Source organism: Balaenoptera physalus (assembly GCF_965194825.1).
Source record: "Balaenoptera physalus genome assembly, chromosome: 17".
Classification (NCBI taxonomy): Eukaryota; Metazoa; Chordata; class Mammalia; order Artiodactyla; family Balaenopteridae; genus Balaenoptera; species Balaenoptera physalus.
Window position 1 is genome coordinate 77,302,958 of NC_138895.1, and position 16,197 is coordinate 77,319,154.

The 16,197-nt window shown below is 52.3% G+C and overlaps 1 protein-coding gene across 1 annotated transcript in view; it reads left to right on the forward strand.

Moving 5' to 3' along the window:
• The window catches only part of TG (thyroglobulin), a 244,557-nt gene that overhangs the window by 131,734 nt on the left and 96,626 nt on the right, over positions 1 to 16,197 (forward strand). The window contains exons 38-41 of the mRNA XM_082433766.1: positions 1,732 to 1,951; positions 3,546 to 3,639; positions 6,181 to 6,340; positions 14,598 to 14,800. Of these exons, the coding sequence (XP_082289892.1) occupies positions 1,732 to 1,951; positions 3,546 to 3,639; positions 6,181 to 6,340; positions 14,598 to 14,800 (677 nt within the window). The remainder of the gene's footprint in view (positions 1 to 1,731; positions 1,952 to 3,545; positions 3,640 to 6,180; positions 6,341 to 14,597; positions 14,801 to 16,197) is intronic.

Here is a 16,197-nt window from a genome sequence, read left to right on the forward strand (position 1 = left end):
GAGGATGAGAAGAATTATAGAGGTTTTCTAAAGTAGCTGGTCCATAACACAAAACACAGACCTGCTGGACTCCTCAGACCATCCATTGTTTCCTCCTCACCACATTGACCCTCTGTGGCCTGGAAGTCATGAATGCACGTCACGCCAGGGAGTCTCGGTCCCGGCACCATTGACATCTGGGACCAGAAAGCTCATTGTGGGGACCTATCTTCTCTATTGCAGGATGTTTAGCAGCTTCTCTGGCCTCTACCGTATGAGATACCAGTAGCTGGTATCTCTCGCCAACCCTTATGACAACGAAAAACGTCTCCAGACATTGTCAAATGTTTCCTGGGGTCAAACCCACCTCTAATTGAACCACTGCATGGTACCAAGCTTTTGAGGAATGGATAGACTTCCGCCTGTCTGTCTGTCTGTCTGCCTCCTCTCCCAGGCTCACGTTTGGTCATCCTATATGTGTATTTTAAATAGACAGAGCTGCAGACAAAGCTGCAAAGCTTTCTCTTTCCATCGGCCCACAGAGAAGCAGAGCAAACCAAACACACATGTTGGAAATAATGAGAGACCCCCCCGCTTGACACACACACAGACACACACACACACAGACACACACACACACAGAATCTCTTCACCAGTGTTGGTTTCCTCCGTGCAAGGCCCTAAGGCCTGTGGGGAACCAGGCACATGCCTGTCTTAAGTCCCTGAAAATGGCATCTGGCACTGAGCCGGGGCCCAACAGAAGTTTACTGAACCAATGAATGAATGTGAGAAATATAGTGGAGGAGATAAGACAGGGCTGAAGAAAGGCTGATGAGTGTCTGGAGATTAGCACTGCAGGGAGGGGACGGAAGGCCTGTGGAGCACAGCGCAGGGTGGCCGGCAGCACCGGCGTGAACTCACAGACCAGCTGGGATCCGGACGTGAGCAAAGGGGGATGGGCACTGCACACCTGGGCCGAGGCCTGGCCTTGACCCTTTGTGAACCTCTGACCCTGTGGTCAGAGTTGGGGTTCAGAAGAGTATAGCTTTGAATCCTACATCACTTTGAAGTCCTGACAGCTGCCCACCCCCAGACTCTAAACCTATTTCCTCACCAGTGAAATACAAGTACCAGCTCTGCAGTGCCTTAGCTGCAATTCTGAAATCCAAACGCTCTAAAGTCAGAAAAAAACAATTTTTTGTAAGTTTGTGGCAAACTCGTTTGGTGGCAATATCTGACCTGACGTGACCGAAGAAATGATATTATGTGTTCATCCCTCTTAGTAGGAATAACCTATACATTTCATCCCAGAAGTAACTGGTGTGTCTGTTGATGGGTCTTCCACTCCACACCCCCATGGAGGACTGAACCTTGCACGTTCTGTGCCCCTCTGTTCTTTTTAAAATCCAAATAATTCTGAATTGTGGTAACATCTGGCCCCAGGGTGCTGAGTCAGGGGCTGTGGGCCTGGGTTATCTCTGGGAAGAACTTGAGATGGCGCATCTGGGGGAGGGATTGCTCAGTGCCCGGGGAAGATCAGGTGTCTTTGCTGGGTTTCTTTTCTTTTCTTTTTTTTTCCACATTGAACACTAGCATGACTAGACTTAAGCTATTGGGGCCTGAATGAATAACTAACACTTTTTTTTTTTAATGCAGAAAGCAGTGTTTGGGCTTTTAGATTCGTTTCTTAAAGTACATTCGGAATACTTGGGAATAGAGCACCAGCTGCTTTCTCTCCCTCCCCCCTCCCAGACATCCCTCTGCTCGGCTTTAGGACATCTGCACCTTCTGTGACCATCACCACCCACGGTCGGCTGCTGGGCAGGTCCCAGGCCATCCAGGTGGGCACTTCATGGAAGCAAGTGGACCAGTTCCTGGGAGTTCCGTATGCCACCCCGCCCCTGGCGGGAAGCCGCTTCCGGGCCCCGGAGCCCTTGAACTGGACAGGGTCCTGGGATGCCACCAAGCCACGGTAAGGGTGGAGTGGAGTACATTTTGGGGGATGCCCAGAGAAGCCCTCTCCCGTTCTAAGCCTTCAAGATGAGACTTGATAACAGAGCAGTGCGTTCGAATTTGAGCCACGCGTGGAGCAGGGGATATATTTGTTACGATGGTGTTGAGTGCTTTGACACATGAGCTCCCACCTGTCGGTGACTTAACATTGTCTTGGTCCCACACAATCCCTTTGGCGATGGAGGGGCAGGTGGGCTTTGCTCCGTGCAGTAATGCGGGCACCCAGGCTGATGTGCCTTCTTCAGCACAAACCTTCTAAGGTTCCTTCTAGGGGCCTTCCTTGACTTTGCATCCAGGAAAGAGAGGCTGTGGAAGAGTCTGCAGGGGAGGTTTCCACGGGCCACAGCTGCAGGTGGGGCGTGCATTGATCACGTGCCCCGGTGTGGCGGCGACCAGGACTCAGCCTCCCGGCCACTCCTGACTTCCGTGGGGCTGAGAAGTAAGCAGAGAAGGAAAAACACATGAGCTAGTGAAAAAATAATTTAAAAGGACTTTGATTCCCCCAACAGGAACAATATTAAAAGGAATTTTCAAAAAAGGGGAAGAAAATGGAATATCTTATTTTCCTTCCTCATCAACTGCTTTCAGTTTTGCCCATTCCCTCCCATGCATATACCACTGTAAAGAGTTGACAGATCGGATACGATCTTGCGATTTTTCTAATTAAAGCGTGTTCGGGGCGTCTGTGGAGAGAACACCCATGTCTCCCTCTCCCACCCCGCGGCCTTTCCCCTTCCCACAGGGGTCCGGAGCGCTGTCTCAAGGCAGCCGCCTTCTCCCGGTCCATCGCTCCCATGGCTGGCTGCCGGGCAGGTCTGCAGGCCCAGGGCCAGATAGAGGGGCAAGCAGGGGGCTCTGGACCGCTCCAGGCAAAGCAACAATGAAGACTTAAACCAGGACAGTGGCAGAAAGACGCAGAAAGTCATGAATAAGTCTCCACCCTTGGGCAACCAGAGAAACAAATACGGACTAATTTAGAACACTTCAGCGTGTTAGGATACACCCATTGGACAGATGAAGTGGTTGAGGCTTTTGAGTGGAGAGTAGTTGGAGAGCTAGGTTCATCAGAGCCCGGTGCTAACAAGGCCTGGGCGGGTAACCATCGTGCCTCCATTAGATGTGTCCCAGATGCAGTCTCAGCTCTTATGCCAGGAGATGTTCCAACTGGCACACTTAGACTCTGTACTGATGTAGAAAACAGGTTGGGACACCTTATCCCAGCAGGTCTGCTCACTTGGAGCCAGGAAGGGCCCAGGTTGCAGGTGACACACATTTTCCTCTTTTATCTGGGCATCCTTCTCTCTGGGCCAGCCCTTTGGCCCTGTAGGATGTTCCTCAGGCCCGTGGTAGAGAGAGGGATGGCATGCTGCTGTTTCCACTGTTTACTCACCAATCCCATTAACCAATTCCTGAAGCTGCCTGATTGCTGGCGGGCCGCCGGGCTTGTGGAATGGGGCAGTTGGCTCTGCCGCCGCTGATGGGAAGGGGGCTGGGACTTGTCGCTTTGGTTTTTTTCCCTGCAAGTCATGCCTTCTGTCTGCCTGTACCTGCAGGGCCAGTTGCTGGCAACCAGGCGTCAGGACGTCTTCGTCCCCCGGGGTCAGCGAGGACTGCCTGTATCTCAACGTGTTTGTCCCTCAGAACGTGGTGAGTGCTGCAGCCCTTGCTATGTTTGCCCTGAAAACCGCCCCATTAGAAATCCCCAGCCCCAGAGCGGCCAGCACGGTCCGCGCTGCGCTCTCCTGGTGGGTTCTTGGCTTCCTGAGGCCTGAGTGGCTGAGAGCAAGCCTGGGCCCCCCACGGCCTCACCTGATCTCCCGCACGGGAGCACGTGCACGGCTATCCTGCTCTGGTCCCCTAAGAAGTATCCATAAAGCGCCCGTCACAGGAGGGGCTGTCTCAGTGGGAGGCAGCTATGAACAAAGCCAGGCGGCCACCCTTGGGGGGCTTACATTTCAGTGGCAGGAGCAGAAATAAACAGAGAAGCAGATAAATATATTGGACAACTGTGGTATTGATATGGTTGTGAAGAAAAACACAGCAGGGGAGGAGACGGAGAGACAGGAGGAGTGACGTGGTGATCAGGAGGGCCCGCCTGAGCAGGGGTGCGGAGGAGGGCGGGTGAGGACCAGCTGGTGACGCAGGGCCCCCTGGAAGGCCACGGGTGGGGCAAGTGTGGAGCTGGATCAAACTAATCCGCAAATGAGAAAGCCAGTGGCTCTTCTTGGAGAGACCCTGGGAGAGACCCCCCTAGGCGGTATTTCTTTCCATGTGGTCTCTCATTTGAGGCAGTTCTAGAGGGTGAGGTTTGGGAGGTGACCCTGCCTTTGGTGAGGCCCTGTTTTGAAGGCTGTATCTGCCTAAGTAGCAGCTATGATCCTGATGTTGAGTGTTTGAGTTTCCTGTTTTGGGGGAAGGGTCAGAGCTCATGAGAGAAAACAGAACTGATGAGCCTTAGGAAACGTGGGTTTCTGGTGACGCCAACCCTGTACTGACAGATCCCATGGTACGTGTGACTGTGCCACCGCTTCCTGGTCCCCTAGTTTACCAGCAGTGAGAGGCGATGTACTTTGGAGGTTTGGTCACAGCAAGCTGACCTGAGTAAGCTTTGGAACAAGGGCGCCTAAATGTGCAGGCTCTCCTGGGCTGCGTGAATGGAAGTATTCTCCTCTCTTGCTCGTGTGCTACTCAATAAAAATAACTCAGGGTACTTTGAGGAGGGGGATACAGGGCCTGTTCCTGACCTCTCTGGTGGCCCACAGCAAATGAAACCAAGGCCACCTGAGCTGGCCTTTTTCTATGGCATTTAAAAGGCCTCCTATTGGAAGAATCAACAAGCCCACCAAGTGGTGACACCTACGAGAAGGAGTGTCCCAGAGGGAGGGAGGGGGGCTGGGGTCAGAATTCTGCTCGGTCCCTTCCTCTCTGTAGACGTTTCAAGAAGCCACTTCACCGCTCTGAGCCTCTGTTTTCACACCTGTAGAATGGGGGTGCTTAGAGTCGTCTACCTTGTGAGGCGGAAGCTCTAATCAGACGTTCTAGGTGGGCACACTTAGCACGGCACCCACCCGGGCAGGCCCTTGGTCAGTGTTTGCTGTTGGCGTCGGAGCCCAGGGCACATGGAGTAGAGAAGTCACAGCCCAGGGATTCAGGGCCTGAGTGAGCGAGAGCCCCCTGGGGCCTTGCGTTCACCATGGCCTGGGGCGAGCTGTCAGATCCCCTAGACGGAACACACTATTCTGATAGGAAGGGGTCAACCTGGGTTCAGATCCCAGCTCTGCTACTCGTAGCCATGTGATCTGAGGCAGGCTCTTTAACATCAGCAGGCCTCTGCTTCCTCATCGGTAAAATGGGAGTAACGACAACACGCCAACCTCACGGAGCTGTTTGAGGACTGAATAGATGACACACGCAGATAGTCAGCGTGGTGCCTGGCGCTCAGTCGGGCTTAACAAAGGTGCTCTGTGTTAACAAGATGGGGTTCCAGGCACGGTGACCAAACTCAAGGACTCCCCAAGGAGGACATAGAACCGTCTTCCAGAATAAACGCGGGCCAGGAGCTGGGCTGCTGGGAGACCACGTGGCTGCATGAGACAGGTCCCCGGCCCACTTGGCAGCGTGGGCAACGTGTCTTCACTTTTTCTGGCGCTCGGGTCCTCATCCGGGAGGTGGGTTTTGCTCCTTTGCTCAGTCTGCTCTATCGAAGTACCACAGACTGGGAGACTGAAACCACAGATTTTCATGTATTTTCTCATGATTTTGAAAGCCAGGAGTCCAAAATCAAAATGTCTACAGGTTTGTTTCCTTCTGAGGCCACTCTCCTTGGCTTGTAGATGGTCATCTTCTCCTCCCTGTGTCTCCACAGGCCTCTCCTCTGTGTGCATCTGTGTCTAAATTTCTTCCGTGTATGAGGACGCCAGTCCTATTGGATTAGGGCCATCTCGTTACAGGACTTGTCTCCAAACACAGTCACATTCTGAGGCAGCCAGGGTTAGGGCTTCAAGATGTGAATTTGGGGGGCACACAGTTCAGCCCCTAACTGAGACTAAATATGCCTACAGGGCAGAGGTGAAGGAAGAGTCGTGCGTCACCTCACAGTCGGGCACCTGCCTGGGGAAGGCGCCGTCACCAAGCTCTGGGGGGTGAGAGTGGCCGCCTGGAGCTCCCACATTTCTCCAATCCCTACAGGCCCCCAGCATGTCTGTGCTGGTGTTCTTCCACAACGCCGCAGAGGGCAGGGCCCGCGGGGGCCAGCCGGCCGTGGACGGCTCCTTCTTGGCTGCTGTTGGCAACCTCATCGTGGTCACTGCCAGCTACCGAGTGGGCGTCTTTGGCTTCCTGAGTTCCGGTGAGTTGCTGGCGTTGGTGGGGACCGCTGACCTCCTGAGCCGGGTGTGTTCTTTGTGTGCGTTTAGTCCTTTCTTCCCAAAGCCCCATCCCTTCCCGGCCCGCAGCCCTCCTCCAGCCCCCTGAGCAGGGAGTGGTATGACCAGTGCATTCACGAGACCCTCCAGCCATGCTGGTGCCCATAGATGAGAGTCACAGTTACTACTGATTACACTTATCATGTGTCTGAAGCTGTTCCAAGTACACGTTTTATCTTGTGATATATCTGTGCGTGCACGTGTGTGTACCGAGACCCCAGAGGGCTAGACCCTTGCTCAAGCTTACATGGTCAGGAAAGAGCAGAGCCAGGATTCACCACCAGGGTCGACCTGCCCTGGAGACTCTAAGGCGTGGATTAGAGCTCTTGGGCCCTCAGGGAGCCATTTACTGGAGTGAGGGCTGCATAGACAGTGATTTCTGATTCCCCTTGAATTCCAGCGTCACTTGTGAACATCCGGCCTGTCCCCTAGCCAGTCACAGATGCCTTTATCACTCTGGTTATGCCCTCCACCTTCCCCACCAGCCCACAGGCAGAATTGAGGCTTGGACCAATCCCAGTGTCATCTACCCACGTCTTTTCCTCCATCTCCCCACCCCCCCGCCCCCGAACCCCCAGTGGTAGGGCAGTTGTTTGACAGGCAGACATGGCAGAAGGCAGACACACTGGTCTGGGAATCTGAAGAGCCAAGGGTTGTCTGTGTGACCTTGGATAAAACACTTCCTTTCTCCAAGTCTCAGTTTTCTCCTCTGTAAAATGGGAATAATTTTACCCAACTTCCAAAGTCACTGTGAGGCTCAAGTGATATGCGACATGTGAAGGGGCTTTAGAGGCTGTGATGGGCTTTACGAGTCCTCAAGGACAGGCACCTAGCAGCATCTCTGCTCTCCTGGGATCTCATTTAAGACCTGGAATGTCTTGCCTGCTGAGTATGGCTGGGTGGGTGGGAGGTAGCCTGGCGGGAATGACGGACTCCTCTAGAATGTGGCCGAGTGGGGCAGGCGTCCTGCGTGAGCAGAAGCCAGGCAGTGCTGGGGAATGAGGGCTGGATGGACCACGTGGCAGGAGGCCTTGAGTGTCATAAAGAAGATTCTTCGTCTGCACAACAAACATGAAACAGGCAACAAGTTAAGGCAACATGCGACCAGGTGCCAATGAGGGGACTGTGGATGATGAACAGATTCCAGACTTTCCTTCAGGGGTGCAGCGGCAGCTGCTGGAGCACTGAACGCCCTGCCTGGGTTTTCTTTCCTCTTTTCAAACACACGACTGACGATCTGTTAAATCAGGAGCTCCTTTCTCTAAAGAGATGGTGAAACTCAGAACCCAGCCTGTGGGACCCGCTCAGGTGGAGCTTTTCACAGACACGGCTGACTCTGGCTCAGAGCGTTTCCAGACAGAAGAGAGCGAATTTCCATATGCCATCCCTCCGTGAGGGGGCGGGGATTATGATTTCATGGGCTGTGATCTTATGGAGAATTCTGTGGGCTTCGGGGAAGGGAAACTCATTTCTGCTGCCGGCAAGGCAGAGTCCGGGGTTGGAACTCTTCCAGAACACCCACACCTTCTTACTCCTGACTTGCAACACTGCCTGTTCCTTGTGCTTAAAGCAAAGCTGTCAGCAAGAGAGAAGGAGAGTTACCCTCACCCAGCGCCCATCTCTACCAGACATCTTTCCTGGGTGACGTCATTTCAGTCTCCAGGCACCTCCGCGAGGTCAGCCCTGTGCGGTCATGTCACAGAGGAAACGGCGAGGCTCAGAGAGGTTAAGGGACTTTATGCCCCGCAGCCGTGAGTTAAATTTAATGTCACACTGGGTGTTAAATCCCGTGGATGAAACACTAAGAAGAAATAATGGTAGCTTGCTCCCTCGATGTTTTCATTTTTGTTGTTGTTGTTTTTGTTTTGTTTGCAACTTTCACAATCTCTTTTAATTCAGGACAGTCTTAAAATATCTTTAACATGTAATTTGAGTGTTCGAGGAAATAGGGAAAGGAGAAAAATGTTAACTTAGTTGTTTTCACAAATATAATCTCTTTTAAAACTGAAAAAAAACCCAGCTATCTAAAGTTGACATGTCTGGAAAAGTTATCTGTGCCACTCCCTCTCCTCCCCAAAGAAAAGAAACCTCCTCAGAGAGAATTGCTTCCCCTTAAAGTTGCACATTTAAAACTGGGGTTCCAGGAGATTCCATGGTGTTTGCCTTCCTGTTTACACATGTTGTCTGTGTAAGAGTCCTCTCAAGAATTTGTGCTGTTTGTTCTATTTCTTAAGCTGGGTGGTAGGTTAATGTGTTTGCTTTTTTCTCATGCTTTATATATAGTGCTTATATAACATATATGACATATATGTTATATAAGCACTATGATATATGATTCATGTAAGGGTAAGCTATTTTTTAAAAAGTGGGGATATATATATACGTATAACTGATGCACTTTGCTGTACAGCAGTAACTAACGTGATATTGTAAAGCAACTATACTCCAATAAAAATTAATTAAAAAAAAATAAATGTAGGAGACAGGGGATACAGAGGAAGAAAGAAGAAAGAACAATACTTAGAAGTTAATGTTGAGAATAGGTATCATTTAAAAAATAGGTATCATTTAAAAAAATAGCTTACTGTCCCTTGATGTTTAGAAATGCCCTACAGATTCCTCATTCTTCTGTGTACAGAGAGGGTCAGTGTTTTAATTCATTTAGCCTCAGGCAGCTTTTCTTTGCGTTATTCTGGAGACCTCCTGCTATTTCCCCCATTCCAGAGCTTTAGCATCTCTTACCTGGAGCTCCTTGCAGTTCAGCCCCTAGGGGAGCCATCAGTCAATCAAGAAACCGAGACCCAGAGAGTGGCAGCCAGGGGCAGGTGGGCGGAGGGGCAGCAGCGCTAGGACACACACACAGGCTTCCTGGCTGCAGGCAACCACCTCCCGCCAGACATTGAGCGTCCCACGGCAAGGTTCCAGGTGGAGAAGGTGAGCTCTCACAGCAGAGGGAGAAAAGGGCAGGTGTGCGATGCAGCTAAGCCCCCAGTAAACTTCCAACACAAATACATCATCCCTTTCCCATTAAACAAAAAATGTAGGGAATTCCTTGGCGGTCCAGTGGTTAAGACTCGGTGCTTTCACTGCCGAGGGCGCGGGTTCAATCCCTAGTTGGGGAACTAAGATCCCACAAGATGAGTGGCACGACCAAAAAAAAGAAAAGAAAAAAAATACATATATGTAATAGATTTCATTATTTAGATGATTTTAAGCTTACAGAATAATTTGAGCATTAATTACAGAGTTCCCATACGCTGCGTCCTCCCCTGCCTCAGTTTCCCCTGTTGTTAACATCCCGCACGGGTGCCACACATCTGTTACACTCCGTGAGCCCATAGCGGTATGTTGGTATTGACTAAAGTCCATACTCTACAGCACGGCTCACTCTCTGTGCTGTACATTCTGTGGGTTTTGACAAACATATCATGACGCGTGTCCACCAGTCATACAGAATAGTTTCACCGCCCGCCCTGAGACTTCCCTGCGCTCCACATATTCATCCCTCCTCCTTTCCGTTTTAAATAGTTGGAAACTGCGGTTCAGGACAGGTCTGGAAAGAGCTGGGCGACTTCAAGTGCCAGCCCCAGACTGGTGTCCTGCGCAGTGCACAGGATTTGCACCTGAGAAGAGCAAGGTCCAGGAGCGGCTCCTCGCTCCATGGGGCTCAGGGGCTCTGGGCGGGTCCCTCCCTCCCTCCCTCCCTCCCTCAGTGTCCCATCCCACCCCAGGCTGCCCGTCTCTCAGGAGATCAAGCATGTGAAGGCAAACACTGGGAACCTTGCTGGCACCTTGCAGGGGCTCCCGAGGGCTAATGCCCCTTTCCTTTCCCTGGCAGGGCCTCTCCAAGCCAGGGCTCTGCTGCAGCCGTGTCCCGGCCCTGCATCTGGCCACCAGCAACTGCAGCCGCTGGCATTTACTGAGTTCGGCCAAGTCGCTGCTTCATGTACATTATCTCATGTGATAAATGTGTGCAGCATCTGCTGTTGTAGCCCAGAGTGAAGATAATCCCCCAAGAGCTCCAGACTCAGAGGCACATTAAGAAAGGGATGGGAGAGAGCTGAAAACAGCAGCTCATGCCAGGCCTGCGGCCGACTAGACAAACTCGTGTTCTCTGTGAGAAACCCAACAGTACTTAAAAGGAGCACGATTCCTGATGAAGAGCAATTGGGAAGGAAGTGAGGGGGTTGGTGACGGGCCAGGGAGGCCCTCTCCCAGCCTGGGCCCTGCCGGTGGGACAGACCCCAGGGGCGTGGGCACAGTGATTATCCTTCTCTCTCTGGTAAAGCAATGCCGCAAGGGCAACCCGGGCCAGTGGCGTGCAGGGTCAGAGGAGTGGGTCGGCCATGGCTCGCGGGCCCTCTGCAGGGTGTGGGAGTAGAGGAAGTGGGTTTTGGCCAGGGAGACAGACCGAAGGCCAGACACGTAACACACCCACCACCTTGTCATCCCTGGGGCACTTGGAGCCTCCCCTCCGAGGGGGTCTGCTCCCCATCCTAACCAGAAAAACAGGCACAGAGTCCTGCCCCCATCACAGGTGTGATTTCTGCTACTAAAGACAAGGCAGACCGTGCGAAGGGCACCCGTGAGATAATGCTGGGACCTAAACCTGTTTCATTTTACTTAAGAAAAACCAAACAAATTCCAGAGTGCTTTATGCCAGGCATTGCACTGTTCTGTTCCTTTTATGAATATTAACAAATTCAATCATCATAACACCCTATTGAGGTTGGTACTATTATTATTCCATTTTACAGATGGGGAAAGTCAAGTCACATTAAGTAACTTGTCCAGGGCCCGGCACAGCTAGTAGGTGTTGGAGTGGGGCCTGTGCCTGGCTGGTCTGGCTCCATAACCTGCCTGCTAAGCCCACACACCATGATGCCTTTTATTGATGGCCATCAACAAGAGCTGGGGGAGAGCCCACTGTGAGCCCAGCTAAGGAGCTTTAGAGGGACAGATGAAGAAATCACATGAGCTAGCAAGAGCCGGTTAGACAGTGAGCGCACTATCGAATGTTTGCTGGTGTGTTCTGACCAGAGAGGTGGGAGCGCGGAGCTGGGGGTGCCGATTAGGGCGGCGTGAGGCAGATGGAGAGGAGCGCCGTCACACTGTCCAGACATCTTCTACTCACACCCGTCTCCCTCCTGGACTGTACACGCCTGGCCAGCAGAGAGCAGCCCTGTCCAGTTTCACACCCCCAGCAGCACTGCGCGCTATGTGTTTGTGGCGGGGCTGAGCCAGGTGAGACGGAGTACCGGGGGATAAAGAGAATGGGGCTCAACCAAGGCCAGACTGCAGGGCGGTGAACACGGGTAATGAGCAGACCCCGATGGCTGGACGAGGGCCGGTGTTAGAAAGTGAAGGGGGCCCAGACTGCTCAGATGGGCTGAAGTCAATCTTAGGGGAGCTGAAAAGCCAGGAAGGAGTTAGACTTGATGCGGCAGGAATGAGGGAGTTATGAAGGCTTCCGAGCAGAGAAAGTTCCATAAATAGAGTACTTAAATTTTTTAATGAAAATAACACAGTGCCTTGCACACCATAGATTTTTTTGACAAATGTTTGTTGAGTTGGATTGAATGTTAGGACAAAGAGCTCTGAGTGTGCATTGGATTTAAGTTCCAACTTGATCTCAAATTTGCTTCTTGCACCTAAACAAACTCTTTCCCTCTCGAGTCTCAGGTTCCACCAGGGAAGGAAAGGGTTGAACTAGACCATGTCAGAGCAGCTAGCTGGCTGCTTTGTGTGTACGTCCCGGAGGGTGTCTGCTTCGAGGGCCAGGATCTTGCCTATCTTGCTCTCTGCACTACCCAGCACAGCGCCTGGCATGAGGTGAAGCCTAGTTCAGACTTGCCTCCTGAATGCACCCTCATCTCTGACATCCTAGGGGTCTGTAGACCCCAGAATGTCAGCATTGTAAGTGGGAAGCTGGTACATGGGGAGTGAGAGTCAGGGACAGTGGCGTCCCTCCCTGTTGTCACTAGAAATGCAGGCCGTGGGCGTCACTTCCCAGACTGGGTCTTGTACAGCTGGTGCCTGGCTTTCCTGCCCTCCCTCAGACCTTGGAAACAAAAGCACTCATCCTAACCAATGGAATGTGCATGTAATCCAGAAAAGTCCGCAGAGAGGATGGTGCCAATGGCTTCACTAAACCCAGAACATGAAATGCATTTGAAGAAATTCTGAGTGTCTCCCCAGCTGGAAGAGTAATTCGTACCATTATGTCCACTGAGCTGGTGTTCTCGTCAGCTTTGTGAACACCAGCTTGGGGAATTGGATGCAAGGTCTTTCTATTTTTCTATTTGGGAATGTGGGTTCTTTCTGATAGTTTTTCACTTGATGTTGAATCGTGTTCATAATAACTGTAGTCATTTCATTTACCTAACATTTCATAAGGACCTACTCTGTGCTTCTGGTTTTCATGGAGGGTAGAGTCTAGCAGGGAAGCCAGTGGTGACAAATACTTTGAAAGGGGCCCCTCACTTCCCCTGAGGGCTGCCTGTGAGTTGATGGTGTAGCTAAGACTTGGAAGATGACTGGGCCAGAGGAGGGAGTTAGAGAAGGTCAAGGGGAGAGGGGGCAGCTCTGGGTGGAGGAAATCACATGTACAAGCACAGGCGTGGGGGAGGGCGGGGCTGGTGTGTTTGAGCATCTGATGGGAAGCCTGGGTCGTTACAGCACAGGACAGGGGGGAGACAAAGGGAGATGTGGCCTGAGAGATGGATGACCCGGTCCCGGGGGGCTTTGAATGTGCTAGAAGAACTGAAATGGTGTCCTAAGGACCATGGGATGAGAGGGGAGATTTTACATAAGATGGGGCAGGGTGTGTGTGTGTGTCAGAGAGAGAGATAATCAAGATTCTAGGTTTAGAAGACCACTCTGGATGCGCCATGGAGAATTCACTGTCGGGAGGAATGTGTGGATACAGGAGGCCAAGGAGAAGCGTGGAGGGAAGGGGGTGGTGGTCAGTGGCGGGAGAGCCCGCAGCAGCTGGGGAGGAGGGGGACGCGGCCGAAGGAGGAGTCAGGGGAGACCCCCGCGAGGTCGTGCAGGAGCAGGGTGGGCGGTGCTGCGCTTGAAGGAGAAGGTAAGAAACTCTGCCGAGGCCGCCGGTGGGAGCCCTCAGGAGACTCAGAATCAGTTCCCTTTGGGGCTGAATGGACTTGAGGTGCCCGTGAGACGGCCTCCTGGGGGAACTCGAGGGGCCCAGGCCTGGGAGAGTGCCCTGGGCTGCGGACACAGTCCCGAGAGTCACCGGCACGTAGGCGGGGGTTGGAGCCACGGCTTCTGCTGGGGTTTCCTGGAAAGAAGCCAGAGACGAAGGGCATGAGCCTCGGCTCAAACCAGCACAGGCCTGGTGTTTCAGGGTAGTAAGTGGTGTAGACTGATAAGAAGAAGCTGTTGAATTCAGAGGGTGGCCAGAGGGGCCTGGCAGGGAGTGTCCCAGATGCCGAGGAGGAGAGCGTCTTTTGGCTATATGTTTTTTTGTGTCTGAATCATTCGATTTAAAAAAACATGCTGAGCTTTTGATACATATTTACTGAATTCTATGAAAAAAAGAGAGATGGACTCAACTGAGTGCTGCATATGTGGTCATATACATGACTGTAGTCAAAAGGTGTGTGCTTTGGAAACAAGCAACAGGATCAAATGACAATCAACAACAAACAAACAATGTAAGAAACTTGAATCGCAGTTCTGCCGCTGCTGCGAAGGTCATGGAAGGTAGCGGGAAGAGGTGGGACAGAGAGACTCAGCCGGGCCTGGCCATCATCGGTGGGGAGGAGACACAGAGAGTCACGGGCAGTGGGGGGAGATGGGGGGCCAGAAGTTCAGCTCCTTCTCGTCGGATGCGCTAAGCCTTGGGTCTGAACATGCACTGCCTCTCATCTGAGAAGCCGCCCTCTACGATGGGGCGGCCGTGGCCCACAGAGGTGGAGGGACATGTCTGCGGTCTCCTAGCTGGCAAAGGCTGAAGCGAGAATCCGGGCCGGATGGGCCTCGTTCCGGAGCCCAGGCGCTTCCCACTGCCCCACTATATTGGGAGACCACAGTCCAGACCTATGTGGGCGGGAGCCCAGGCCCCCCACCGGCACCTCGTGCTTGGCTTACACAGCACGAGGATGGTTACATCCCAGGTTGCAGAATCGCGGAGTGCTGAAGGCTTTCCTCTTTCTGAAGGGTCCGGCGAGTTGAGCGGCAACTGGGGGCTGCTGGACCAGGCGGCGGCTCTGACCTGGGTGCAGACCCACATCGGAGCGTTTGGTGGGGACCCTCGGCGCGTGACACTGGCAGCAGACCGTGGCGGAGCCGACGTGGCCAGCATCCACCTTCTAACCACCAGGGCTGCAGACTCCAGACTCTTCCGGAGAGCCGTGCTGATGGTGAGTCGCCTGCTCTGCCTTCAGTCTTGCTGAAGGTGGTCCCTCCTTGCCCCCGTTGGCTTCAATTGCTTGGACTTGCTTTATCCTTTGTTCTGAGTGGGTGTCCTGCCCATGGCCATCTTTCCGTGTTCACGTGAGCCAGGATGCTGCAGGGCTCTCCTGACTGCTGTCCACTCATATCTAAAATGTTAATAATTCTAGACGGGGAAGAGTTTCTATTTCCTGGGAGTGCCTCATTAGGGTTTAATAGCAATTAAAGGAGTGGCGGGCAGCTGGATCTGTCACAGAGCAACAAAGGTTTGGCCACCTTTGTTGCTGACTGGTGAATGAAGGCAAAGCATAGAACATAACACTCAGGATTCCACTGGACGGTCTGAAGTACCTGCTGAGTGATGATGATGATGATGGTGATGGTGATGGTGATGATGGTGATGGTGATGATGGTGGTGATGATGATGGTGATGATGGTGGTGATGATGATGATGGTGATGATGATGATGATGGTGGTGATGATGATGATGGTGATGATGATGATGGTGATGATGATGATGATGGTGGTGGTGATGATGATGATGGTGATGATGATGATGATGGTGGTGATGATGATGGTGATGATGGTGATGATGATGATGGTGATGATGATGATGATGATGGTGGTGATGGTGATGATGATGATGGTGATGATGATGATGGTGCCGATGATGATGATGGTGGTGATGGCGGTGATGGTGATGATGGTGATGATGGTGATGATGATGATGATGATGACATGATAATGTTGATAGTGATGGAATAATTATGATGGAGGAAACAACCTATTGACCACAGCATATGCTCTGATGGCTATTGTGTCACTGATTAGCTTCTAATTTTATTGAATGTCCAACTGGTGCCAGGTACTATGCTCATTTTTGGAAATGCCATGCTAAATAATACATGTCCTAGTTCTCCGGAGCTTGTAGTTTACTGGAGAAAGAGGTGACAAACACTTAAAGCAGATATTTAAAAGAGCATCATAGAGCAGCTCAGAGAGAAGCTCCCAACCAAACTCAGGGGAGAGAGGGAATGTCCCAGAATGCCTCCTGGGAGAGGGACTGCGCCAGCTGATGTTGAAGGCTGTGTAGGCACGTAACCGGAGTCCTGGCGCCAAGGGAAAGTTGGGCTCTTCGCTGGGATCTGCCCGTCGTGCAGTGCAGCTGGAGGAGCGGGTCTGCGTGGACACTGGTGTGGAGGCAGAGAGCAGCCAGGCTGCGCTAAGTGCCTCGGGTCATCCTGAGTGCATGGGCGCCTTCACCCTCCTTTGTGTGTTTGCTGGTTCGGTTTCCCGTTTTAACCAGTACTAAGTGTACAATTCACTGGCATTGAGTACGTTACAGTGTTGTGCAACTGTCAGCATG